The sequence below is a fragment of the Stomoxys calcitrans genome, chromosome 2, assembly GCF_963082655.1.
Source record: "Stomoxys calcitrans chromosome 2, idStoCalc2.1, whole genome shotgun sequence".
In the NCBI taxonomy this organism is placed as follows: domain Eukaryota; kingdom Metazoa; phylum Arthropoda; class Insecta; order Diptera; family Muscidae; genus Stomoxys; species Stomoxys calcitrans.
In genome coordinates this window covers 225,769,045-225,796,702 of record NC_081553.1, presented here as the reverse complement: position 1 = coordinate 225,796,702, position 27,658 = coordinate 225,769,045, and the positions used below count along the sequence as shown (strand labels likewise).

At 38.4% G+C, this 27,658-nt stretch overlaps 1 protein-coding gene across 1 annotated transcript in view; it reads left to right on the top strand.

Moving 5' to 3' along the window:
- The first annotated feature begins 349 nt into the window (after positions 1-349).
- LOC131994849 (uncharacterized) overlaps positions 350-27,658 on the top strand; it is a 30,315-nt gene continuing 3,006 nt past the window's right edge. Inside the window, exons 1-3 of the mRNA XM_059361787.1 lie at positions 350-740; positions 7,395-7,987; positions 13,387-13,446. Of these exons, the coding sequence (XP_059217770.1) occupies positions 350-740; positions 7,395-7,987; positions 13,387-13,446 (1,044 nt within the window). The remainder of the gene's footprint in view (positions 741-7,394; positions 7,988-13,386; positions 13,447-27,658) is intronic.

Here is a 27,658-nt window from a genome sequence, read left to right as displayed (position 1 = left end):
CCTGGCGGAACTTCGGACAAAATTTGAAGCGGTGATTATCCCCTCTTAATGCTGGCGACATTTGCGAGGTACCATACCATGCATGGTCATGTAAAGAATTCTCCCCAAAGAGGTGTCGCACTGCGGCACACCGTTTGGACTCGGCTATAAAAAGGATCCCTTAGCGTTGATAAACTCAACTCTGAAAGCACTCATTGATGAGTGAAAACTTTGCCCCTGCTCTGCTCCTGGGCAAATTTGTGCTCTACTCCCAAATGATTGTAAGAATGGAAAAAATTTCGAACTAATCGCATTACCAATCTCCGCTTTTTAGTGGAGACATTTCGATTCAAATATGGATAACAAATTCATGTCCACTCCCAAATCCCTTAACTTTGAACATTGCATAAACCCTACAAAGAGAAAAGTACTATCGACTGTAGCGCAACTCTTTGACCCAGCTGGATGGATAACACCCATTATTGTAAAGGCGAAGATTTTAATGCAACATCTCTGGCTTGAGGGTTCTGGTTGGGACGACACAATAAGTGATGACTCCCGCCATTCGTGGGAGCAATTGCTCTTGGACTTTTCCGACATTAATTCCATTCGAGTTCCTCGTTGGATTAGATGCATGCCGTCCGATCACATTCAAATTCATGGGTTTTCAGACGCATCAAAGGCGGCGTATTGCGCTTGTGTATATGTCAAGGTGCGGTCTTCTGACAATGCCTCACATTCCAGCCTATTGGTGGCCAAAAGTAAGGTGGCCCCGCTACAGACAATAAGTTTGCCAAGACTAGAACTCAATGGTGCGAAATTGCTCGCAAGACTTGTTAACTACGTAATGTCTTTGTTTGATTTCAAGACCACGGACATAATTTTGTGGACAGATTCGTCAATTGTTCTCGGATGGCTTTCTAGACCCCCATGGTGTTGGGAGACCTACGTCGCACAGTGGGCCAAATGGCAAAAAAATTGGAAATAAGTCTACAACTTTTTATCTGTTGATTTTAGCCATACAAAATGTTCTAGACATTTGTAGAGGAGGACATAGGCTTTCAGAAAAGTGCTGTTGTTGGTCCATATCTTTAATACAGGGTGAGCTACAGGGTGTCAAAGTTGACCACTTTTGACTTCTCCAAGCTTCTGGGGGCCATAACTTTTGATCTACTCAACCGATTTACATGATTTAGGACTCTAGAGAAAGAGCTTGACAAGATCTAAAAAACTTATGCATAAAGTACCATGCCATCGTGTACTGTTAAGGAGTTATGAATTGTTTAATTTTAAAATATGAAAATTTGGCCTTGGTTTTTTTCAGTGTTTTTTAAATAACTCCGTCAATTTTAAAGCTATAAACTTCATACTTCACACAAATTATGCCAGCATATGTGTGCATAAAATACAAAAGGAATCACGTGAATATCTTTGGCGGTTTAAAAATGGCATCGTTTTCAATATGAAAAATATTTTTTTGTCAAAAAATTGCAAAATTTTTCAAAAAAGATACTCCCATTTCCTTTAAGTTTTCGCAAACTTTGGCCGTCAAAGCATTATCATTTCTTTCCATTTTCACAAAGTCGAGGTATTAAGAAAAGTTTTAAGTGCTAATTTGGCTAATTTCGATATCAAACAACACCGTTATCTTAAGACCAAAATGGCCAATTTTTTTACTAAACTTCAAAAGTTTCTCACTGGAAAAAAAGTTCCACGGGGATTTTTTCGCTTTTTTTGAACTTAAATGAAAGCTTAAAATGTTCCCAACATTTTAAGGTATGTCTCGCCATATCCTAGCCATAAATGAGATCGTAGCGATCAAAATACTGAAAAAAGTCAATTTTCAAGTAGTGCTATATTCATTGCTAAAAAACAAGTATTACGTCACATTTTATTGCAAAGATGTTAAATAAACTTTTATTTGGTAACACTTCTTCTACAAAACACAAAAAGAATCATGGAAATATCTCTATTCTATTCCATTTTATGGAACCGGCAATAAAAAAGTCAATTTTTCAAAAAAGTCGAATTTCCCAAATTTTGTTTTTGTTGTCCTAATTGCACATGACACACTATAGCCATATTTACGCAACATACCTTATCGTAAAGGAAATTTTCATACCTTTCCAACAATGTATAAAACATTTCTCAACTCGGATTCTATCTACTCTAAAATTCATTTACACTTCATTAAACTCTATATAAAAATGTCTATTTGTGAAATGGAACCTTATATGGGGCCTACACTAAAACATTGATAGATTTGCCCAGGGTTTACAATACAAATGTGTTAGAATAAAAAAGGTCTCCTGCCAAAGTTTAAAAAAATTGGAATAAAAATATGTGTTTTAGAGCGAAAACACTTCGCATCGGCGTGCGTTTATATGTATATTAGCTACTCCCAAAATAAAAAAGCATTTTAGTTTTGTATTATTTGATTTTATTCTCTACCAAATAATCTAAGGTATCAAAATTTAAAAGCTCTTTAATTTGAATGGCATCGGGATCGTCCTTATCTATATCGTCACATATTTTTGGTAGCCATTTAGTTCTGATGCTGTATAGTACCGGATCAGACGATAACAATAAATATTGAAGTAAATCATAATTTTGGTTAAATTTGGTGCTCTTTCGGGTATTGAAAAGCCGGAACTGTTTAACATCTCTATTACGGGATTCCTGAGCTTCTTCTGTAAGTTCTCCTAACGGAAGTATGTTGTATTCCACAATTTCCTTGCCATGATGTAAGACTTTATGTACTGTCGGTGTTAAAGCTTTCCACGAATATAAATCAGATAAAATGTTTTTTGTGTCATTACTATAAGCTTCAAATTTGGTTGAATTTATCATCTTTTTGCTATTGATTACAGCCAAAATCACTTTGAATCGTCTTAGCAAGTGTTCATCAAGACCGGTTATTTTAGATGTCGATACGGGGTCCTCAAAAAACCGCCTTGCCGAGTTGCCATCATTTGTGCTTCCGTATCCGTAAAGAGGTTTATCTATTATAAGTCCCTTTTGTTTAAACTCCAACTGGATTCGATTCTTCTCTTCCTGCCTCATTTTGTGAAGATCTTGGTTGTTTCTAGCAGAGACATCGCGGTTTCCAGGGCTAGTCCGATATTTAAGGTCATACGATAAATGCAAACAATACTCCATGAATCGAATTCTACAGTGCAGGGGCGAAATACCGAAATTGAGCGCATTTTCGTTTACTAAATTTTCATCAGACTTGTCCTCGAATTGCCCATTCTTCTTGCCACAAATATTGCATCTCCAATTGGACATAACGCCAGTTAATGCGTTTGCCACCTTTCCATCGATCATAGTGAGTTGTAGTTGAAACGAAACTTTTATATTTCTTCCCAATTGGTTTATAACAATCATGGGTAATGCAGCAATTTCTTCCTTTATTTCGTTCACCAAAGATCGTGTTGTGTTCCGGTCTTCCTTTGTATACTCAAACCGAATTGGGCGACATAAATATTTTGACCCAGGTGTTCTATTTATCCATATATCTTGAAATGCATTTTCTTTCGATGATGAAGATTGGTCCTTGTACAATCTCATTCTCAATGGTACTAATGATGCCATGAAAATTGATGCGAAGTTGGTATCTATTTCTGTTTGTTGCTTATATTCGGAAAATCCAGATGATCCATCACAACCCCATTTGCTGATCAAAACCACTTCGGAATTATTACATGTGTTCAACTGTTCTTCAGTAAAATTAGAAATAATTCTAACAGCTGTATTTTCAACAAGATCAGCAAGTTTCACTCTTGCTTTTAATTCGTCCACGTATATATTTGATGGCACCATTTTCGTCCTGGTGTTGTACAATTTATGTTTTGAGGGTAAACAACCCCATCCTTTTTCACGAAGAGCCTTCCTCATTGTTGAGTATTTGTTTCTTGAGAGGCCTAGGTTCAAAATCAGGGCCAGTGCATCTTCCTCCGTGAATTCTGTAGTCGATTTTGGAGTTGGAATACTTTCTACCATTCTCTTTACCCTTTTCGGAGATGCTAATGGTAAAACATCGACAATTCGTCCAACATTTTTTGGTTGTGTTTTTAACAATGCTGTTTTGAACGTATCTTTTATTAAATTTGGCGGATGTGCCGCCAATAGTTCCTCTTGTTTTTTCTTTTTGGTTTTCTCCGTAACTTCGTCGTATGCTTTGCTAGGCCGGCCGGGAATCAGCGGTTTAATTTCAATAAGTAGATCCGATTTCAGCCACTTCTCATACATTTTGAAAAACTTGATTTTTGCGAATGAACATTCTGGCAACCTTCTCTCAAATGATTTGTAGAATTTTTCAAGTTTGTCTAAAGCGTCTTTATTTAGCCTTATTCCATATATGTGGTCCAAAGTGTAAACAAGTTCCTTAAATGACTCCGTGTATGATTTGGAATCATTTTTGATGTCCCATACAATTTTCGAAAGAGTGGAATACTTCAGTATGACTTCCATAACTTATAAATGTCCTTTACGCCTCTACAAAATATAATGAAGAAAATTTGGATTTTGTTCAAATATTTATGCAATATATTCACAATTAATGACCCATTTCAGGTATCAGACGCAATCGTAAAAAGGGGTCCAAAGTGCCTCTTTTTACTTACTCTTCTATAATTATTTACCTGGACTCGAATTTGGTTAAAAAAAATGACAATGAATTTTTTATGGGTAGGTTTTTTCACATTCATTGATACGGTGGATTTCCTGGGAATTCGACATAGCGAAACAGGTAACATTTGTCTGCATCAAATCTTAACACAAATATATATATATATGCAGGTATATTTCTAGGTTACTTTTTATTCAAAAATCATCAGCTTACATTAAAAATAGATGTAGGTACTATACAAACGCACGCCGATGCGAAGTGTTTTCGCTCTAAAACACATATTTTTATTCCAATTTTTTTAAACTTTGGCAGGAGACCTTTTTTTATTCTAACACATTTGTATTGTAAACCCTGGGCAAATCTATCAATGTTTTAGTGTAGGCCCCATATAAGGTTCCATTTCACAAATAGACATTTTTATATAGAGTTTAATGAAGTGTAAATGAATTTTAGAGTAGATAGAATCCGAGTTGAGAAATGTTTTATACATCGTTGGAAAGGTATGAAAATTTCCTTTACGATAAGGTATGTTGCGTAAATATGGCTATAGTGTGTCATGTGCAATTAGGACAACAAAAACAAAATTTGGGAAATTCGACTTTTTTGAAAAATTGACTTTTTTATTGCCGGTTCCATAAAATGGAATAGAATAGAGATATTTCCATGATTCTTTTTGTGTTTTGTAGAAGAAGTGTTACCAAATAAAAGTTTATTTAACATCTTTGCAATAAAATGTGACGTAATACTTGTTTTTTAGCAATGAATATAGCACTACTTGAAAATTGACTTTTTTCAGTATTTTGATCGCTACGATCTCATTTATGGCTAGGATATGGCGAGACATACCTTAAAATGTTGGGAACATTTTAAGCTTTCATTTAAGTTCAAAAAAAGCGAAAAAATCCCCGTGGAACTTTTTTTCCAGTGAGAAACTTTTGAAGTTTAGTAAAAAAATTGGCCATTTTGGTCTTAAGATAACGGTGTTGTTTGATATCGAAATTAGCCAAATTAGCACTTAAAACTTTTCTTAATACCTCGACTTTGTGAAAATGGAAAGAAATGATAATGCTTTGACGGCCAAAGTTTGCGAAAACTTAAAGGAAATGGGAGTATCTTTTTTGAAAAATTTTGCAATTTTTTGACAAAAAAAATATTTTTCATATTGAAAACGATGCCATTTTTAAACCGCCAAAGATATTCACGTGATTCCTTTTGTATTTTATGCACACATATGCTGGCATAATTTGTGTGAAGTATGAAGTTTATAGCTTTAAAATTGACGGAGTTATTTAAAAAACACTGAAAAAAACCAAGGCCAAATTTTCATATTTTAAAATTAAACAATTCATAACTCCTTAACAGTACACGATGGCATGGTACTTTATGCATAAGTTTTTTAGATCTTGTCAAGCTCTTTCTCTAGAGTCCTAAATCATGTAAATCGGTTGAGTAGATCAAAAGTTATGGCCCCCAGAAGCTTGGAGAAGTCAAAAGTGGTCAACTTTCACACCCTGTAGCTCACCCTGTATTAAAGATATGGACCAACAACAGCACTTTTCTGAAAGCCTATGTCCTCCTCTACAAATGTCTAGAACATTTTGTATGGCTAAAATCAACAGATAAAAAGTTGTAGACTTATTTCCAATTTTTTTGCCATTTGGCCCACTGTGCGTCGCTAATCGTACATCTGAGATACACGCATTGGTTCCCCAAGGGCAATGGCGACACGTGCCCTCTCCGGAAAATCCGGCTGACTTGGGTACCAGGGGTTGTAGATCACAAGACCTTCGACATAACGTCATGTGGTGGAACGGACCACCGTGGCTTACAAAGGAGACCTCTGCATGGCCAAAGATGATTCCTGTGTCACCACCGGAACCCGTCAAGAGACTCCATTCTCTTCATTCCGCTTTGGCACAATGGGATGTGTTGGACAGGTTCTCGTCATACCCCAGGGCTTTAAGGGTATTATCGTATGTCTTCCGGTTTTTTCATAGCATTCATCGCACGTCTACTGAGGCTGTGAGGTATTCATCTGTTTATATTTCCTATCGCGAAATTCTTTTCGTAAAAACCCGCTTGATTTACTTATGTCAAAGGCATTTCTTTAAGGAAGAGTACGATTCGCTTTTGAATGGGAATCCTGTATCTAGGGACAGCTCCCTGAAAACCGTCAACCCCTTTATAGATCAAGAGGGAATTATAAGAGTTAATGGCCGATTGGCTCACTCGTCACTTCCGTATAATGAAAGCCACCCCATTGTTCTCCCCGGTAACTCTCGCCTTTCTGCTTTATACCTATCTCACCTTCATACGTTTTTGGCCCATGCGGATTGTATTCTGATGTGTAGGATGGTGCAGACCGAGTTTTATATATCCCGCCTTAAACCAAGAGTGAAGGCCATCATTCGTAAATGTAAAGTTTGCACAGTTTTTAAGGGGAGATCATGTTCCCAGATCATGGCACCACTGCCAGAAGACAGGTGTACAATTACACCACCATTTCATGTAACTGGACTCGATTTCGCGGGTCCTTTTGAGCTGAAAACTTCCCATTTGCGAAAGGCACCACTAGTGAAGGGGTACGTATCGGTGTTTGTGTGCTTCTCTACGAAGGCACTTCACTTGGAGCCATGTTCGGATTTGTCATCCGCAGCATTTGAGGCTACTTTCGCTAGATTTGTTGGTAGGCGAGGACTACCCAAGAGGGTAGTATCTGATAATGGACGGAATTTTGTAGGGGCTAGTAGGATTCTATTAAGAGAATTCTCTAAATTTATTAAAGGCACTTCAAGGGACATAGCGGATAAATACATTACTCACGGCTTTGAATGGAGCTTCATTCCTCCTCATGCACCTCATATGGGCGGTCTCTGGGAGGCCGCCGTTAAAAGTTTTAAACATCATTTTAAGAGGGTCGCTGGGTCGCACAAATTTACATATGAGCAATTCGCCACGGTATTGGCTCGAATAGAGGGAGTCCTTAACTCCCGACCCATTTGTGCAATATCAGAGGATCCCTCTGATCTCACTGCACTAACTCCTGGCCACTTTCTGAGGGGTGCCCCCATGCTGGCACTGCCGGAACCTCTTTCACAAGACATGCCAGTCCTGAATAGATGGGTCAAACTTAAGGCTTTGCATCATCAGTTCTCTGTTCAATGGAAAGAGGACTATCTGAAGTCACTACAAAAGCGGTATAAGTGGAAGGAACCAAGTCCGGGGGTAAAGGTAGGCGACTTAGTGGTAGTAATAGACGACCTACTTCCACCGAACGAATGGCGATTAGGACGTATCGAGGAAACTCACCCAGGCCACGATGGCCAAATTCGTATAGTGGATGTTCGCACTGCGACTGGCTTGATTACACGGCCTATAGTAAAATTATGCCACTTACCTTACCTGAGCGGACAATCCACTGATCAGCAAAACTAAAATCTTAATCTCAATTTTGTCATCTTCGAATTGAACGTTTTCCATATATGTGGAAATCAATTCCAAATTAACCAATCTCTGAATTTATATATTTACAGACCTGTTAGCAACAAACCTGGTTCAAATGTGTATCGGTGTGTGTTATGCAAAGGCTACCATAGCATTCGGTTATGTCGCAGGTTCATAAAAATGACGCCACTAGATAGAAGCCGCACGGTAAGGCAGCACAAGTACTGTATCAACTGCTTGGCTAAAAGCCATATGGTATCAGACTGCACGTCCAAAAACAAATGTCGGAAGTGCCGTAACTGTCACCATACCTTGCTACACCCACAAAACAACGTTGTATACTCGCATGCCAAAAATAGAAAAGTTGTCCAACAACAAAATTCGGATAAAAGAGTCCAGTCGTGCACCAACCCAAGACGGCAGAAAAAGAAAGGGAAAGCTAATCAAGCAACTCCATCTTCAGACGATGTGCGAGGTCAAAGGCCATCATTCAACAACACTGCATCACCATCTATTAACCAACACATATTGTCAGATGCGATTCGATCTTTGGCTTCTGTTCTCTGCGCTGTCCATAACCCTGACCATAACAATGCCAACATCTAGGCCGGGCGCCATGTATAAACTCAAAGTTTATACTTATTTTTTTATATTCTTATGAAATACTAGTTTTAAAATCATGAATTCGTAGTCAAAAAAAAAAAGAACACACATGAATTGTAACGGTTGGAAAGGCACTGAATTTAACGTAACAAAATACAAATGTCATGAAAATGTACTAAAAAAAAGATACAAATGCCGATACTCGAAGGCTTCTTGGCGGGCTTAAATAGCTAAGCTCGGCCACTTCGTCAGCAGCAGCAATCGAGTCAGCAATAAATTGGTAAAATCACCCCAACTCTTTGTTTTTTACTTTTCCTCCTTTTTTGTACTCCACTCTACGAGCAAACTCTTTTACCTTAGTCTCCTAGTGAGAACTGTGAGTCTGTGCTCCCACAAATACAGTCCACAACCAGTTGATGGAACAACTTGGATAACATCCAAACCATCCACAACTCTCATCGCATTGGAACGGCCCCATACGTGCTGGACGTCTCCCCCAATTTAATCATCCGGCTCGAAGGACCATGATTAAATTGGGGGAGACGTCCAGCACGTATGGGGCCGTTCCAATGCGATGAGAGTTGTGGATGGTTTGGATGTTATCCAAGTTGTTCCATCAACTGGTTGTGGACTGTATTTGTGGGAGCACAGACTCACAGTTCTCACTAGGAGACTAAGGTAAAAGAGTTTGCTCGTAGAGTGGAGTACAAAAAAGGAGGAAAAGTAAAAAACAAAGAGTTGGGGTGATTTTACCAATTTATTGCTGACTCGATTGCTGCTGCTGACGAAGTGGCCGAGCTTAGCTATTTAAGCCCGCCAAGAAGCCTTCGAGTATCGGCATTTGTATCTTTTTTTTAGTACATTTTCATGACATTTGTATTTTGTTACGTTAAATTCAGTGCCTTTCCAACCGTTACAATTCATGTGTGTTTTTTTTTTTTTGACTACGAATTCATGATTTTAAAACTAGTATTTCATAAGAATATAAAAAAATAAGTATAAACTTTGAGTTTATACAAACATCATTTTGTCATGATCGGTAAGTATGAACCGTTTGAAGGGTGTTTTGGCGCTGGGGAGGTCACCGGCACTTTTCCCTAAAAATAGATATCAAATTCGTTCTTTACTCCCAAATACCGTTGATTTGAGCTCCATATTGCTGTAGCCGAAAATAAAGTTCAGTTTAAGGGGTGATTTAGGGCATAGCCCCAAAATTGGATATCAAATTCGTTTTCTACTCTCAAAAAACCTTTCATTTGAGTCCCATATTGCCATAAGGGGTCAATTAATCTATTCGACGTATTTTTGGGAGGAAAAGAGCCACCTTGACTTGAACGCAAATTTTTATGTCATATTTTTAATCTTCTCCCAAATATCTTTCATTTGAATCCTATATAGCCATGGTCGGCTGATATGCCCATTTGGGGGTTTTTTGGGGTGAGGCGACCTCTCATTACTTGGGCCTAATTTTTTATGCCATATTTGTAATCTACTGCCGAATATTTTTCAATTGAGTCCCATATTGATAGGAACGTGGAATATTTCTGTTAGGAGGAGTTTTTGGTTTGGAGCGGTAGTAGATGGACCCCAAAATTTAATATGGTTTTCATTTTCTCCAATACCTTTCATTTGATACCCACATTGTGCCCATCAGTCCTCTTTTGGATTTGGGTGGCGATTTTGGTGTAACGGGGGAGGGTCAGCCACCATCCGATATCTAAAAATTATATAACCTATGTTTACTTTTTTTGATTTTACGGAACAGGCAAACAAACCGAGTCCCATATAGTCATGATGGGTCATATGTCCATTTGGGGAGTTTTTGGGCGGTGGGGTGACCCCCTACACTTCGATCTGATTTTGTATGCCAGATTCGTAATCTACTCCCGAATACCTTTCATTTGACTCCCATATTGTCCCGATCGGTCCACTTTTATTTTTGGGTAGTACTTTTGGGGTAAGGGGAGGGTCCGCCCCCCTCCCGATATCAAAAAATTATAAAGCATATTTCTTCTTCCTGGCCATATTCGTAATCTACTTCCGAATATCATTCATTAAAGGCCCATATTGTCATGAGCGTCAAATAAACCTATTTTTAAGGGGTTTTGGGGGTGAACCGGCCCGCCCAGGTACTTGGACCCAACTTTTATTTTAAAATTCGTACTATACTCTTGAATACCTTTCATTTGACTCCCATATTGTCTTTATCGGTCCACTTGTGATTTTGGGTAGTGCTTTTGGGATAAGGGGGAGGGTCCGCCCCCTCACCCGATATCAACAAATTATAAAGCATATTTCTTCTTCCTGGCCATATTCGTAATCTACTCCCGAGACTACCTTTCATTTGAGTTTCATATTGTCATGATCGTCAAATAAATCTATTTTAAAGGTGTTTTGGGGGTGGAGTGCCCCCCCAGGTACTTGGACCCAACTTTTATTATGAAATTCGTGCTCTACTCTTGAATACCTTTCATTTGAATCCCATATTGTCCCGATCGGTCCACTTTCACTTTTGGGTAGGGCAAGGGGGAGGGTTCGCCCCCCTCCCGATATAAAAAAATTATATAGCCTATGTTTTCTTACAGAACAACCAACACAATCTGTGCAAATGTTAATGTAATCGGTTCGGCCGTTTTTGATTCTATAGGGGCAGTCTGAAATCAGACTTGGGTTAGGTAAGGTTGAAAAGGGAGTGCGAATATTAATCCCCCCATGCTATGTTACTATGAACATACCCCTTAGCCAGTAAACTTTTTTTTTATGAAATTCGTACTCTATTCTTGAATACCTTTCATTTGAATCCCATATTGTCCCGATGGGTCCACTTTTACTTTTGGGTAGGGCAAGGGGGAGGGTCCGCCCCCCTCCCGATATCAACAAATTATAAAGTATATTTCTTCTTCCTGGCCATATTCGTAATCTACTCCCGAGAATACCTTTCATTTGAGTTTCATATTGTCATGATCGTCAGATAAATCTATTTTAAAGGGGTTTTGGGGGTGAACCGGCCCGCCCAGGTACTTGGACCCAACTTTTATTATAAAATTCGTACTATACTCTTGAATACCTTTCATTTGACTCCCATATTGTCTTTATCGGTCCACTTGTGATTTTGGGTAGTACTTTTGGGATAAGGGGGAGGGTCCGCCCCCCTCCCGATATCAACAAATTATAAAGGATATTTCTTCTTCCTGGCCATATTCGTAATCTATTCCCGAATATTATTCATTTGAATCCCATATTGTCATGATCGTCAAATAAATCTATTTTAAGGGGTTTTGGGGGTGAAGTGGCCCGCCCAGGTACTTGGACCCGACTTTTTTTTTAAGAAAACCGTACTCTACTCTTGAATACCTTTCATTTCAATCCCATATTGTCCCGATCGGTCCACTTTTATTTTTGGGTAGTACTTTTGGGGTAAGGGGAGGGTCCGCCCCCCTCCCGATATCAAAAAATTATAAAGCATATTTATTCTTCCTGGCCATATTCGTAATTTATTTCCGAATATCATTCATTAAAGACCCATATTGTCATGAGCGTCAAATAAACCTATTTTAAAAGGGTTTTGGGGGTGAAGCGGCCCGCCCAGGTACTTGGACCCAACTTTTTTTTATGAAAATCGTACTCTACTCTTGAATACCTTTCATTTGAATCCCATAATGTCCCGATCGGTCCACTTTTATTTTTGGGTAGGGCAAGGGGGAGGGTCCGCCTCCCTCCTGATATAAAAAAATTATATAGCCTATGTTTCCTTACAGAAGAACCAACACAATCTGTGCAAATTTCAAGGTAATCGCTTCAGCCGTTTTTGAGTCTATAGTGCCAGTCTGAAATCAGACTTGGGTTAGGTAAGGTTGAAAAGGGAGTGCGAACATTGGACATACCCCTAAGCCAGTAAACGGCTTATTCTGCGCTCTAAATACTGAAATGTAACCTTGAAGAAGAAAACCTAAGTTATGAATTCCTTGCTACAAAATCCTTAGTTCTTTTCCATACCACATTTAAGGAAATCAGACTTACTTAGTAAAGTTTTGTCACTACTACAGATGCACAATATGCCAACTTAATCTAATTCCCATTTAAATCTAAACATTTGAAATGATTTTTTTAAATGTATAATCATTGAATGACATGTTGGGGAAATTTATAAATCCATCAGCATCCCATCGGTTACAAAATATTCTTTATTTGTATCTGGGGATATACATTAGTAGTTGATATAACAAACGTGCATTGATACACACTTACATACAAACAATCACAATAATCCATAAATTATAATTTCATTCAAGCACTCAAGCATTAATATATGCGCTTGTGTGTGTGTGTGTATGCATATTAAATGAGCTTTGTGCACTCGAGATACAAGTGTTAGTTTATGCCAAAAGCAATTAAAATCTTGAAGCTTGTTTGCCCTACAGCACAAAAGTAAAGAAATAATAAACATATTATGGAAGGAAATTTTGTTTCAGTAAAGGAATAGTTGAAGCCGGCTAGCTCTGCTGTTTATTCTTCTATAAAAAATAAAATACAGTTATAATAAAAGCCGAACTTCCTATCTAAGTTTTCGAGAACATAGCTGTAGAACTTACTGAAGGCAATCTAGAGTAGAGTGATAATAGTTATGTCTGCCTAGCTGAACTTTATGCCAATGTACTAGTTATTATTCCAAATTGCATACATTTGTTAAAGTTATTGATTATTAACATTTAGTTTTTCTTTCATTTCAGGTGTGTATATTTAAAGAGTATCACCTAGCGTTTGTGGAAGAGCGTGCTTCAAATTACTTAGTAAGTAGGACAATTATTTTATTGTATTGTTTGTTTATGCTCCTTTATTTTGATCCTTAAAAATGTTTGGTGATTTTTCGAACATCGTCTAGCTCGCGATCATATGCAAAGCTTTCTATTCAGAGAATTGCAAAGAACTTATAAAAGTTGGGCAAGTGTGTGTTATTATTCAAAACACTTTGACTGGCATGGTGGATCACGATTTCTGATACGCCATGTATCTTCATCAACACATTTGTCAAATTGATTAAGACCCCCTACATGCCCAACGATTTGTGAGTACAAGTACTGTATGTAAAGCACCTTAATCAATTTGACACAGGTGTTGATGAAGATGCATGGCGTATCAGAAATCACGATCCGCCATGCCAGTCAAAGTGTTTTAAATAATAACACACACTTGCCCAACTTTTATAAGATCTTTGCAATGTCATTGATTATGATTTCGAGCAAGACGATGTTCGAAAAATCACGAAAGAAGTAAACAGGTGTTAAGTTCGGCTCAGCCGAACTTTGGATACACAACACCTCGGGTATATATGTAAACCACATTTCTGGTGGAAAATGCATACCTTATGTCCCATACCTGCATACCTATTGCCCCGAAATATTGATCTTTTTAGTAGCTATATCTAAAAATCAACCGATCTGAACCATATACGACACGGATGTCGAATAGTCTAACATAAGTTACTGTGTCAGATTTCAGTGAAATCGGATTATAAATGCGCCTTTTATGGGGCCAAGGCTTTAAATCGAGATATCGGTCTATATGGCGGCTAAATGCAAATCTTGATCGATCTAGGCCTATTTGCAAAAAGATGTCGAGGGGTCTAAAACAACTCACTGTCTCAAATTTCGGCGACATCGGACAATATATACCGCCTTTTATGGGCCCAAAACCTTAAATCTGGAGATCGGTCTATATGGCGGCTATATGCAAATTCGTACCGATATGGGCCCAATTGAAGAAGGATGTCAAAGGGTATAACACAACTCAATGTCCCAAAAATAAATGTGGCTCTTATGGGCCTAAGACCCTAAATCGGCGGATCGGTCTATATGGGGGCTATATCGGGATATAGTCGGATATATCCCATCTTCGAACTTAATCTGCTTATGAACAAAAAAAAAAAAGAATCTGTGCAAAGTTTCAGCTCAATATCTCTATTTTTAAAGTCTGTAGCGTGATGTCAACAGATAGACGGACGGACATGGCTAGATCGTCTTAGATTTTTACGCTGATCAAGAATATTTATACTTTATAGGATCGGAAATGGATATTTCGATGTGTTGTAAACGAAATGACAAAATGAATATATCCCCACCCTTCGGTGGAGGGTATAAAAATAAATGAATTGTATTGAATATATTGAAAAGGTCTGAAATTGGACAAGAAATGTGGGGATGGGTCTACATACACCTACATGGATGCAAATTTAGTTTGATTTAGGCCACTCTGTAAAGAATTTTGTCCTAACGTTAAAGATTTGTGAAACTAAATGTGAAGGTGAGAAAGTTTTTCACTTGTTATTAAAATATTCGTTTTCTGGTCTCCAATACCTTTCATATGGATGGCGTTTTTGGGGTATGGAGGGTCTGCCTCCACCAGATATCTAAAAATTATACAGCCTATGTTTCCTACCAGACCTACTCTTCGATCTGATTTTGTATGCTAGATTCGTAATCTACTCTCGAATACCTAGCATTTGAGCCCCATATTGAAATGAACTTCCAATATGTCTGTTTGGGGGAGTTTTAGTGTAGGGGCGAGTACGGGTAACCCGATGGGTACCTAGACCCAAATTTTAATACCAAATTCGTATTCCACTCTCCAATACGTTTCATTTGATACCTATTTGGTGCCGATCGGTCCACTTTTGATTTTGGGTTGTGTTTTTGGCATAAGAGGGAGGGTCCGTCCCCCTTCCGATACCGACAAATTATATAGGCTATGTTTCCTTCCTGACCCTCCTACACAATATGCGAAAATTTCGAGAAAATCCGTTCTGCTGTTTTTTTTAGTCTATACGGTACAATCAAACCGGGTCCCATATATCCGTGATTGGCTAATGTGCCCATTTTCGGCGTTTTTGTGGAGGGTGGGGTGACCCCCTAAACATCGACATAAATTTGTATTGCGGATTCGTTATCTACTCCCGCATACTTTTCATTTGATACCCATATTGTCCTTATCGGTCCACTTTTGATTTTGGGTGGTGTTTTTGGGGTAACGGTGGAGGGACCGCCCCCTTCCGTTATCAATAAATTATCAAGCCTATTAATACTTCCTCCCCATATTCGTAATCTACTCGCGAATACTTTTCATTTGAGTCCCATTTTGTCATGACCGTCAAATAAACCTATTTTAAGGGGGTTTTGGGGCTGGGGCGGCCCCCAGGTACTTAGAACTAACATTTATTATGAAATTCGGAGGGTGCGCTCCCCTTCCAATATCAAAAAATTATAAAGCTTATTTTTTCTTCCTAGCCATATTCGAAATCTATTCCCGAATACCTTACATTTGAGTCCCATATTGACATGATCGTCAAATAAACCTATTTTAAGGGGGTTTTGGGGCTGGAGCGGCCCCCCCCCCCAGGTACTTAGAACTAACATTTATTATGAAATTCGTATTCTACTCTTGAATACATTTCATTTAAATCCCATATTGTTCCGATTGGTCCACTTTCATGTTTGGGTAGTACTTTTGGGGTAAGGGGGAGGGTCTGCTCCCCTCCCGATATCAAAAAAATATAATGATAACGCCCCTTCCGTTATCAATAAATTACAAAGCCTATTCCTACTTCCTCCCCATATTCGTAATCTACTCCCGAATACCTATCATTTGAGTCCCATATTGTCATGATCGTCTAATAAAACTTTTTTAAGGAGTTTTGGGCCTGGGGCGGCCCTACCTGGGCCCTACCTTAGACCCAACTTTTATTATGAAATTCATACTCTACTCTTGAATACTTTTCGTTTGAATTCCATATTGTTCTGATCGATCCACTTTTATCTGTGGGTAGTATTTTTGGGGTAAGGGGGAGGGTCCGCCCCCTTGCGATATCAACAAATTATAAAGCATATTTCTTCTTCCTGGTCATATTCTTAATCTACTCCCAAATACTTTTCATTTGAGTCCTATATTGTCATGATCGTCAAATAAACCTATTTTAAGGGGTTTTTGGGGCTGGGCGCAGAACTAAAGAGGCTTAGTTAAGTCATTTCTGAAGCATAAAAAGATTTTATTACATAATTCGAAGTGAAAGACATATCGTTAAACATATCGTTATATATTTTAAGATATGATCCTGATTTCGAAATTTTTCTTCATTGGCTCGAATTCATTATCGAATTCCTTAACTAAGAAAAAATTCTAATTTTTTCCTAAAGCTTTTTGTGAGTTTCTTACCATAATTGTCAGCCTTATCTGACTTAAGTTCATTTCTACTACTTCAACATATTGTATACACCAATTTATTATTCATTATTTCTCGAGTGTAGCTTTTGTTTTCATTTCAGCAAAAACATTACCTACTCCATTCACTTTGTCCATAGAATTCCTTTGAATCATGGTATTTGGTAATTATTTTGGCTCATATTGGTTATGACACGTGCAAAAGCCTGCATGCATAATAAAATTAAACAAAACCAATCGAAATGAAGCAATTTCATATACGTTGGCTTTTTTAGTGTCACAAACAGAAAAATTATATTAGAATTAATGTAATTAAATATGGATTAGAAAGGACAAATTAATAATAGAAGAGTAGGGAATGAAGGAGGAAAACTAAAACAATTAAGTTTTCAATGATTTTTATGTTTATGATGGACAGAAAAAATGAAAAAAAAAAATAACTACGAGTTCGGCCGGGCCGAATCTCCACCATGGGCCGCATTTGTCGAGTTCTATGCGCGGTATCTCTTTTTAGGCAAACAAAGAGTATTGAATAAGAACTGTTATGCTATTGGAGCTATATCAAGTTATAGTCCGATTCGGACCATAAATGAATGCTTAACATTGAAGAAGTCATTGAGTAATATTTCAGTTCATTCGGATAAGAATAGCGCTTTGGAGGGGCTCAAGAAGCAAAATCGGAAGATAGGTTTATATGGGAGCTGTATCAAGCTATTGATCGATTCAGACCATATTAGACACGTCTATTGAAGGTCATGAGTGAAGGCGTTGTACAAAATTTCAGCCAAATCGGATGAGAATTGCGCCCTCTAGAGGCTAAAGAAGTCAAGATCCCAGATCGGTTTATATGACAGCTATATCAAAACATGAACCGATTTGAACCATACTTAGCGCAGTTGATGGAAGTGATACCAAAACACCTCGTGCAAAATTTCAGTCAAATTGGACGAGAATTGCGCCCTCTGGAGGCTCAAGAAGTCAAGACCCAAGATCGGTTTATATGGCAGCCATACCAAAACATGGACCGATTTGAACCATACTTAGCGCAGTTGATGGAAGTCATAACAAAACACCTCCTGCAAAATTTCATTCCAATCGGATAAGAATTACGCCCTCTAGAGGCTAAAGAAGTCAAGACCCAAGATCGGTTTATATGGCAGCTATATTAAAACATGGACCGATTTGAACCATACATAGCGCGCTTATTGGAAGTCATAACAAAACACCTCATGCTAAATTTCAGCCAAATCGGAGGAGAATTGCGCCCTCTAAAGTCTCAAGAAGTCAAGACCCAAGATCGGTTTATATGGCAGCCATACCAAAACATGGACCGATTTGAACCATACATAGCACAGTTATTGGAAGTCTTAAAAAAACACCACGTGCAACATTTCAGTCAAATCGCTCGAGAATTGCGCCCTCTAGAGGGTAAAGAAGTCAAGACCCAAGATCTGTTTATATGGCAGCTATATCAAAACATGGACTGATTTGAACCATACTTAGCGCGACGAATGACGAAGCTCATTTTTGGCTCAATGGGTAGGTAAATTGTCGATTTTGAAGTGAAGATTAGCCAGAAGCTTTGCAAGAGCTCCAGAAAAAGTCATAGTTTGGTTTATGGGCTGGTGGCATCATTGGACCATACTTCTTCAAAGATAATGTCAATCGTAAAGTAATTGTGAATGGTGAGCGCCACCGTGGAATGATATCCCACGTTGTTTTTACCCACCAAACATGACAGGTTTGGGGCCACAATATGGTTTATGGTTTGGTGTCATCATTGGACCGTACTTCTTCAAATATAATGCCAATCGTAACGTAATTGTGAATGGTTAGCGCCACCGTGGGATGATATTCAAAGTTGTTTTTGCCCACCAAACATGACCGGTTTGGAGGAGTGTTTCGGGGATGGGGCGTCCACTCAGTGACTTGGCCCTGAAAATGTATATCAGATTCGTGTTCTATTCTAAGATACCTCTTTTTGGAGCCCCATATTGCAAAATACGTCCTATATGGGCAGTGTTATGGGGGTGAGATGGCCTCATAGTCACTTTTTCCCAAAAATTGACATTAGATTCGTGCTTTATTCCCAAAAACCTTTCATTTGAGCCCCATATTGCTATGGTCGTAAATTTTTCCTCTTTGGGGGGTGTTTTTGGGGAGGGTCGTCCCCCAAACACTTGGTCCCACATTTGGATATCAGATTCGTATTTAACACTCAAATAGATTTTATTTGAGCCCCATTTTGTCATGGTCGGTAAAAAAAGTCCTGTTTGAGGGGTGTTTTGGGGAGGGGGTGGACCCTCAAAAACTTGGTCCCACATTTGGTTACCAGATTCGTGCTCTACACCTTTTATTTGAGTCCCCTATTGCCATGGATGGTAAATAAGTCCTGTTTGAGGGGTGTTTTGGGGAGGGGGTGGACCCCCAGAAACTTGGTTCCACATTTAAATATCACATTCGTATTCTACTCGCAATTACCTTTCATTTGAGTCCCATATTACCATGGTCGGCAAATATGTTCGATTTGGTGGTGTTTTGGGGTTGGGGTGGTCCCCCAAACGCTTGGTCCAACAATTGGATATTAGAAAAATTTTCTAATCTTAAATACCTTTCGTTTGAGTCCCATATTATCGTGATTGGTCTATATATATATTTGATAGGTTTTGAGGGTGGGGCGGTCCCCCTAGGTACCCCATCCAAAATTTGGATACTAAATTTTAGTTTTTAAGTTACTATTAGAGGGCACACAAAATTTCGCTTAAATTGCACCACCCAACTCCGACAGCTGGCTTTTCTGAAAATTAGGGTAAGGGGGAGGGTCCGTCCCCCTTCAGATATCAAAAAATTTAGTACCCTATTTTCGCCAGTGGGATCATTAGACACCATGTGCGAAAAATTCAAGAAAATAGGTTTAGCCGTTTTTGAGTCTATACGGAACATACATACAAACAAACAAATAAACACAAATTCATTTTAATACCCACCATTACAGGATGGGGGTATACTAATCTATTCATTCCGTTTGTAACGTGGGGGTGAGGTGGATTCGAAATATTGATCTAGGACCCCATAAAGTATATATATTCTTGATCGCCTCGAACTACTGATTCGAACTAGCCATGTTCGTCCGTCCGTCTGTCGAAAACACGATAGCGGTCGAACGCGTAAAACTAGCCGCTTGAAATTTTGCCAGATACTTAATATTGATGTAGGTCGTTGGGCATTGCAAATGACCCATATCGGTTCAGATTTGGATATAGCTCCCATATAAACCGATCTCCCGATTTGACTTCTTGAGCCGCTGGAAGCCTTAATTTTCATCCGATTTGGCTGAAATTTTGCACATAGTGTTTTGGTATGACTTCCATCAAATGTGCCAAGTACGGTCCAAATCGGTCTATAACCTGATATAGCTCCCATATAAACCGATCTCCCGTTTTGATTTATTGAGCCCCTGGAAGTCTCAAATTTCATCCGATTTGGCTGAAATTTTGCACATGGTGTTTTGGTATGACTTTCACCAAATGTGTTAAGTAAGGTCTAAATGGGTCAAGAACCTGATATAGCTCTCATATAAACCGATCTCCCGATTTGACTTCTTGAGCCCCTGGAAGTCCCAATTTTCATCCGATTTGGCTGAAATTTTCCACATGGTGTTTTGGTATGACTTTCACCAAATGTGTCAAGTACGGTCCGAATCGGTCAAGAAACTGATATAGCTCCCATATAAACCGATCTCCCGATTTGACTTCTTGAGCCCCTGGAAGCCTCAGTTTTCATACGATTTTAATGAAATTTTGCACATGGTGTTTTGGTATGACTTTCACCAAATGTGCCAAGTACGGTCCAAATCGGTCAAGAACCTGATATAGCTCCCATATAAACCGATATCCTGTTTAGACTTCTTGAGCCTCTGGAAGCCTCATTTTTTGTCAGATTTTGATGAAATGTTGCACGTAGCGTTGTGTTATGACTTACACCAAATGTGTCAAGTAAGGTCTAAATGGGTCAAGAACCTGATATAGCTCTCATATAAACCGATCTCCCGATTTAACTTCTTGAGCCCCTGGAAGTCCCAATTTTCATCCGATTTGGCTGAAATTTTCCACATGGTGTTTTGGTATGACTTTCACCAAATGTGTCAAGTACGGTCCAAATCGGTCAAGAACCTGATATAGCTCTCATATAAACCGATCTTCCGATTTGACTTCTTACGCCCCTGGAAGCTTAAATTTTTATCCGATTTGGCTGAAATTTTGCACTTAGCGTTCTGTTATGACTTACACCAAATGTGTCAAGTAAAGTCTAAATGGGTCAAGAACCTGATATAGCTCCCATATAAACCGATCTCCCGATTTGACTTCTTGAGCCCCTGGAAGTCTCAATTTTTGTCCGATTTGGCTGAAATTTTGCACGTAGTGTTCTGTTATAACTCCCACCATCTGTGCTAAGTACGGTCCGAATTGGTCTATAACCTGATACAGCTCCCATTTAAATCGACCGCCCGATTTGACTTCATGAGCCCTACAAGCTGCGATTTTCCTAACTCGAGAAGGAATTTTTCTAAGATAGCTCTATTTTGTGTATTTTGCTACTCATTTGTCGTTAATTAAACTTCACAACTCTTCTATTTATTTTGTTTAAAATTTCTAACACTCCAAAAACCAACACCCTTTGCTAAGATTTCCCCAACATCTGCGTTTAGCAGTATCCCACACATTTTTTGTTTCTTTTTTTTTTTTAAATAAATCAATTTCAAGCGCTAATTATTCCACTGACACCACTCCAACAATGGCATCTTAATCTTGTCTGCTGAATTTACCTGCACTCACTCGATCTAACTAAAATTGGAAGTTTTTAGTTTCACTTGCTTGGCAGTTGAACCACCCACCTTAAGGCGGATATTCTAGGCAAGTAGTAGCTATTGCTCTGCATTCACAAGTGAAAAACCTATGGCAAAACGCGTTTTATGCACACATATGACAATATAAAATCTTGCTACCACCATATGCCACCAAGTTCGTTATCATCTTCAGTTAAGGTATGCGACAAGTTTTAAAAGAGAATGAAGCTTAGAAGAAAAAAAAAAACATCGAAAATTTCATACAAATTATTATGTGGGTAGTTTTTGTTTAATTTGCTGCCTTTAAAAAGCTCAACGTCAGTTTGTTGTTGGTTTTTTTTCATAAGGCTTTGACTAAAATTTTAATATTTTTAGTCATGTCATTGATTTATTGGTTTCAAACTAGGCCTAACGCTTGCTGCTGCTGATGATGATGATTTCACTTAGAAGGCCTTGAGGGAGTTTTTGTGAGTGTAACACTTTTGCTTTATGCCGCTTACACTGCTTTAAATGTAAATTTTTGTTTTGGGATATATTTTGATTAAAAGTCAATCTCAATTTTGTCGTTTTTGTAATCATAGACTTCAAAAGAAATTCCCTACTGCCGCCATGTAGGATTAAAATTAATTAATATTAGCAGGGGTTTTGATTTTAGCAGAGATTTGCTTTTAAATGCAGCGGTTAAAAACATGGTAAAGCCATTAATCCACATGTTAGTCTAAACAAGTAAAAGCGTGCTAAGTTCGGCCGAGCCGAATCTTATATACCCTCTACCATAGGTCGCATTTGTCAAGCTCTTTTCCCGATATCTCTTATTAGGAAAGCAAAAGGATAAAAGAAAAGAATTGCCAAAATATTGGAGCAATGTCAAGTTAAGGTCCGGTGTGAACTAAATGTTGGAGACCATATGAGAAGTCATTGTGTAAAATGTCAGCCAATTCGAGTAAAAATTGTGCGCTTTAGGGTCTCAAGAAGTAATATAGAGAGATCGGTTTATATGGATTATACGAATCGGTCCATAGCCTGATATAGCTATTTGACATGTATGTTGAAGGTTATGGGAGAAGCAGTTGTACTAAATTTCAGCTAAATCGGATAATAATTACGCCTTCTGGATGCTCAAGAAGTCAAGATCCCAGATCGGTTTAAATGGCAGCTATATCAGGTTATTGACCGATTTGAAACATATTTGGCACAGTCATTGGCAGTCATAATAAAACACTTCATGCAAAATTTCAGCCAAATCGGATAGGAATTGCGCCTTCTAGAGGCTCAAGAAGTCAAGATCCCAGATCGGTTTATATGGCAGCTATATCAGGTTATGGACCGATTTGAAACATATTTGGCACAGTCATTGGAAGTCATAATAAAACACCTTATGCGAAATTTCAGCCAATTCGGTTAAGAACTGCGCCCTCTAGTGGCTCAAGAAGTCAAGACCCCAGATGGGTTTATATGGGAGCTATATCAGGTTATGGACCGATATCAGCCATAATCAGCACAGATGTTGGAAGTCATAATAAAACACCTCACCCTAAATTTCAGCCACATCGGATAAGAATTGTGCCTTCTAGTGACCCAAGAAGTCAAGACACGAGATCAGTTTATATGGCAGCTATATCAGGTTATCGACTGATTTGAACCATACGCTCCACATTTGTTGGAAGTCATAATAAAACACCTCATGCGAAATTTCATCCAAATCGGATAAGAACTGCGCCCTCTAGTGACTCAAGAAGTCAAGACCCAAAGTCGGTTTATATGTCAGCTATATCAGGTTATGGACCCATGTCAGCCATACTCAACACAGTTTTTGGAAGTCATAATAGAACACCTCACGCAAAATTTCAGATAAATCGCATAAGAAATGTGCCCTCTAGTGGCTCAAGAAGTCAAGACCCGAGATCGGTTTATATGGGTCTTGACTTCTAGAGTAACTAGTGACTTCTTGAGCCACTAGAGGGCACAATTCTCAATTCCGATTTGACTGAAATTTTGCATGAGGTGTTTTATTATGACTTCCAACAACTGTGCTGAGTATGGCTGACATCGGTCCATAACCTGATATAGCTGCCATATAAACCGACCTTGGGTCTTGACTTTTGAGCCACTAGAGGGCGCAGTCCTTATTCGATTTGGCTGAAATTTTGCATGAGGTGTTTTATTATGGCTTTCAACAACTGTGCTGGGTATGGTTGACATCGGTCCATAACCTTATATAGCTGCCATATAAACCGATCTTGGGTGTTGACTTCTTGAGCCACTAGAGGGCGTAGTTTTTATTCGATTTAACTGAAATTTTGCATGAGGTATTTTATTATGACTTCCAACAACTGTGCTGAGTATGGTTGAAATCGGTCCATAACCCGATATAGCTTCCATATAAACCGACCTTGGGTCTTAACTTCTTGAGCCACTAGAGGGCACAATTCTTATCCTATTTGGCTGAAATTTGGCATGAGGTGTTTTATAATGACTTCCAACAACTGTGCTGAGTATGGTTGAAATCGGTCCATAACCCGATATAGCTTCCATGTAAACCGACCTTGGGTCTTGACTTCTTGAGCCACTAGAGGGCACAATTCTTATCCTATTTGGCTGAAATTTTGCATGAGGTGTTTTATTATGAATTCCAACAACCGTGCTGAGTGTGGTCAAAATCGTTGCATATCCGAGTTGCCACATGAACCGATTCGCAATAAACCGATTCGCAATAAACCGATTTGCAATTAACCGATTTGCAATAAACCGATTTGCAATAAACCGATTTGCAATAAACCGATTCGCAATAAACCGATTTGCAATAAACCGATTTGCAATAAACCGATTTGCAATAAACCGATTTGCATTAAACCGATTTGCAATAAACCGATTTGCAATAAATCGATTTGCAATAAAACGATTTGCAATAAACCGATTTGTAATAAACCGATTTGCAATAAACCGATTTGCAATAAACCGATTTGCAATAAACCGATTTGCAATATACCGATTTGCAATAAGCCGATTTGCAATAAACCGATTTGCAATAAACCGATTTGCAATAAACCGATTTGCATTAAACCGATTTGCAATAAACCGATTTAACCATGCAATCTGCCGATTTTCCTTTAATATATCTTTGAAAAGTTCATTATTCAATTATTACACTTTTCATCTCCCACATAGCCAGCTGCCACTGTTCAAATATTTCTTCTTTGATCAACAATTGCATATGCAAAAGATTACCAGTACAATCTTACTCCTTGTTTAAACATTTGCATATGCAAAAATTTCCCACAAAATATTTGAATGTTCTTCGATTGTCTCCTGCATGGGGGGGGGGGGACTTCAAAGCAAATCATCCATAAGCTTTAGTTCAAATTTCAAAAATTCTTAAATATTCAGAGACATGCTGCCATAAATCAAACATCAATCTCTATACCACTTTGAGGTTAAGGCAAATATTTTAAAAATCTACTTTGAATTGTTTTGTGTACTTCACAAAAGACAAAAGCAAGGGTTCGGGGAGGAAAACTGAAATGCAATGAAACTAAATGCCTAGTAAGGAATATTTCTAATATTCGTATGAAGGGAAACTTTTGAAGGCAAGCACTTTTTTATCTTAGTTTGCTCATTTCCAAGAAGAAATGGTAAAGACAAAGTTGGCATAAAATCGTAATATGTGTATGAATATTGTTTATGAATTTTTATGATAATCTACTGGAATTCATTTGCTAAGGGAATTGGAATAAAATATCATAGTTGCATATTTTTATCAAATAAATATTTAGTTTAAGGGAATTTACCAAAAATTAAATAAAAAAAAATAGCATAAGATTTCATTTCATTAAAAAAAAATTCTGAAGAAAAATTTGATCGCGATTTTTCAAACATATTTCAGATCGAGAGGCCACCGTACCGCAGAGGTTAGCATGTCCGCTTATGACGCTGAACGCCTGGATTCGAATCATGGCGAGACCATCAGAAACATTTTCTGCGGTGGTTTTCCCCTCCTAATGCTGGCAACATTTGTGAGGTACTATGCCATGTAAAACTTCCCTCCAAAGAGTTTCCGCACTGCGGCACGCCGTTCGGACTCGGCTATAAAAAGGAGGCCCCTTTATCATTGAGCTTAAACTTGAATCGGACTGCACTCATTGATATGTGAGAAGTTTGTCCCTGTTCCTTAGTGGAATTTTCATGGGAAAAATTTGAAAATTTTACTACAGCTCGAGTTTATATTCAATGCTTTGTATTCAAAGAATAGCATAGCAAAGAACATATAAAAGTCGGGCCAATGTGTGTTGTAATTCAAAACACTTTGACTGGCATGGTGGATCACGATTTTTGATCGTGATTCACCAGATCATTTTATATGGGAGCTATATCAGGTTATGGCCCGATTTCAACCATACTCAGCACAGTTATTGGAAGTCATAACAAAACACCTCGTGCAAAATTTCAGCCAAATCGGAAAAGAATTTTGCCCTCTAGTGGCTCAAGAAGTCAAGACCCTAGATATGACAGCGATATCAGGTTATGGTTATATGACAGCTATATCAGGTTATGGACCGATTTCAACCATACTCAGCACAGTAATTGGAAGTCATAATAAAACACCTCATGCCAAATTTCAGCCAAATCGGATAAGAATTGCGTCCTCTAGTGGCTCAAGAATTCAAGACCCCAGATAGGTTTATAGGACAGCTATATCAGGTTATGGACCTATGTCAACAATACTCAGCACGATTGTTGGAAATCATAATAAAACACCTAGTGCAAAATTTCAGCCAATTCGAATAAGAATTTTGCCCTCTAGTGGCTCAAGAAGTCAAGACCCCAGATAGGTTTATATGGCAGCTATTTCAGGTTATGGACCGATGTCAACCATACTCAGCACAGTTGTTGGAAGTCATAATAAAACACCTTATGCCAAATTTCACCCCAATCGGATAAGAATTGTGCCCTCTAGAGGCTCAAGAAGTCAAGACCCGAGATCGGTTTATATGGCAGCTATATGAGGTTATGGACTGATTTCGACCGTACCGATTCGTAACCCGATCTTGGATCTTGACTTCTTGAGCCTCTAGAGGGCGTAATTCTCGTCCGATTTGACTGAAATTTTGCATGAGGTGTTTTATTATGACTCCCAATAACTGTGCTGAGAATGGTTGAAATCGGTCCATAACCTGATATAGCTGTCATATAAACCTATCTGGGGTCTTGACTTCTTGAGCGTCTAGAGGGCGCAATTCCTATCCGATTAGGCTGAAATTTTGCTCGACGATTTACGTTATGATTTCCAACAACTGTGCTGAGTATGGTTGAAATCGATCTATAACCTGATATAGCTGCCGTTTAAACCGATCTGGGATCTTGACTTCTTGAGCCTCCAGAGGGCGTTATTCTCATCCGATTTGGCTGGAATTTTGTACAATGGCTTGCATGAGGTGTTTTATTATGACTTTTAACAGCTGTGTCAAATATGATTCAAATCGATCAATAACCTGATATAGCTGCCATATAAACCGATCTGGGATCTTGACATCTTAATCCTCCAGAGGGCGTAATTATTATCCGATTTGTACAACGGCTTCTCCCATGATCTTCAAGATAAATGTTCAACATATATGCCATTCGGTTCATAGCTTGATGCAGCTTCCATATAAACCGATCTCTTTATTTTACTTCTTGAGCCTCTAAAGGGTGCAATTCTTATTTGAATTGGCTTAAATTTTACACAACGACTTCTACTAGGGTCTCCTTTATGTCATGCTAATGCGGCTTCTTAATTTGTCCTTAAGCTTTTAACACTTCATAGATAAATGCTGCCAAATAATTTTGATTTATTACTAACCCAGTGAATTTGTGTTTTAGCTTCCCTGAACTTTAGTCTTTCATGGTGGGCTCTCTCTCTCTCTCTCTCTCTCTACACATCATAAATTTAATATTGTTACAATTAT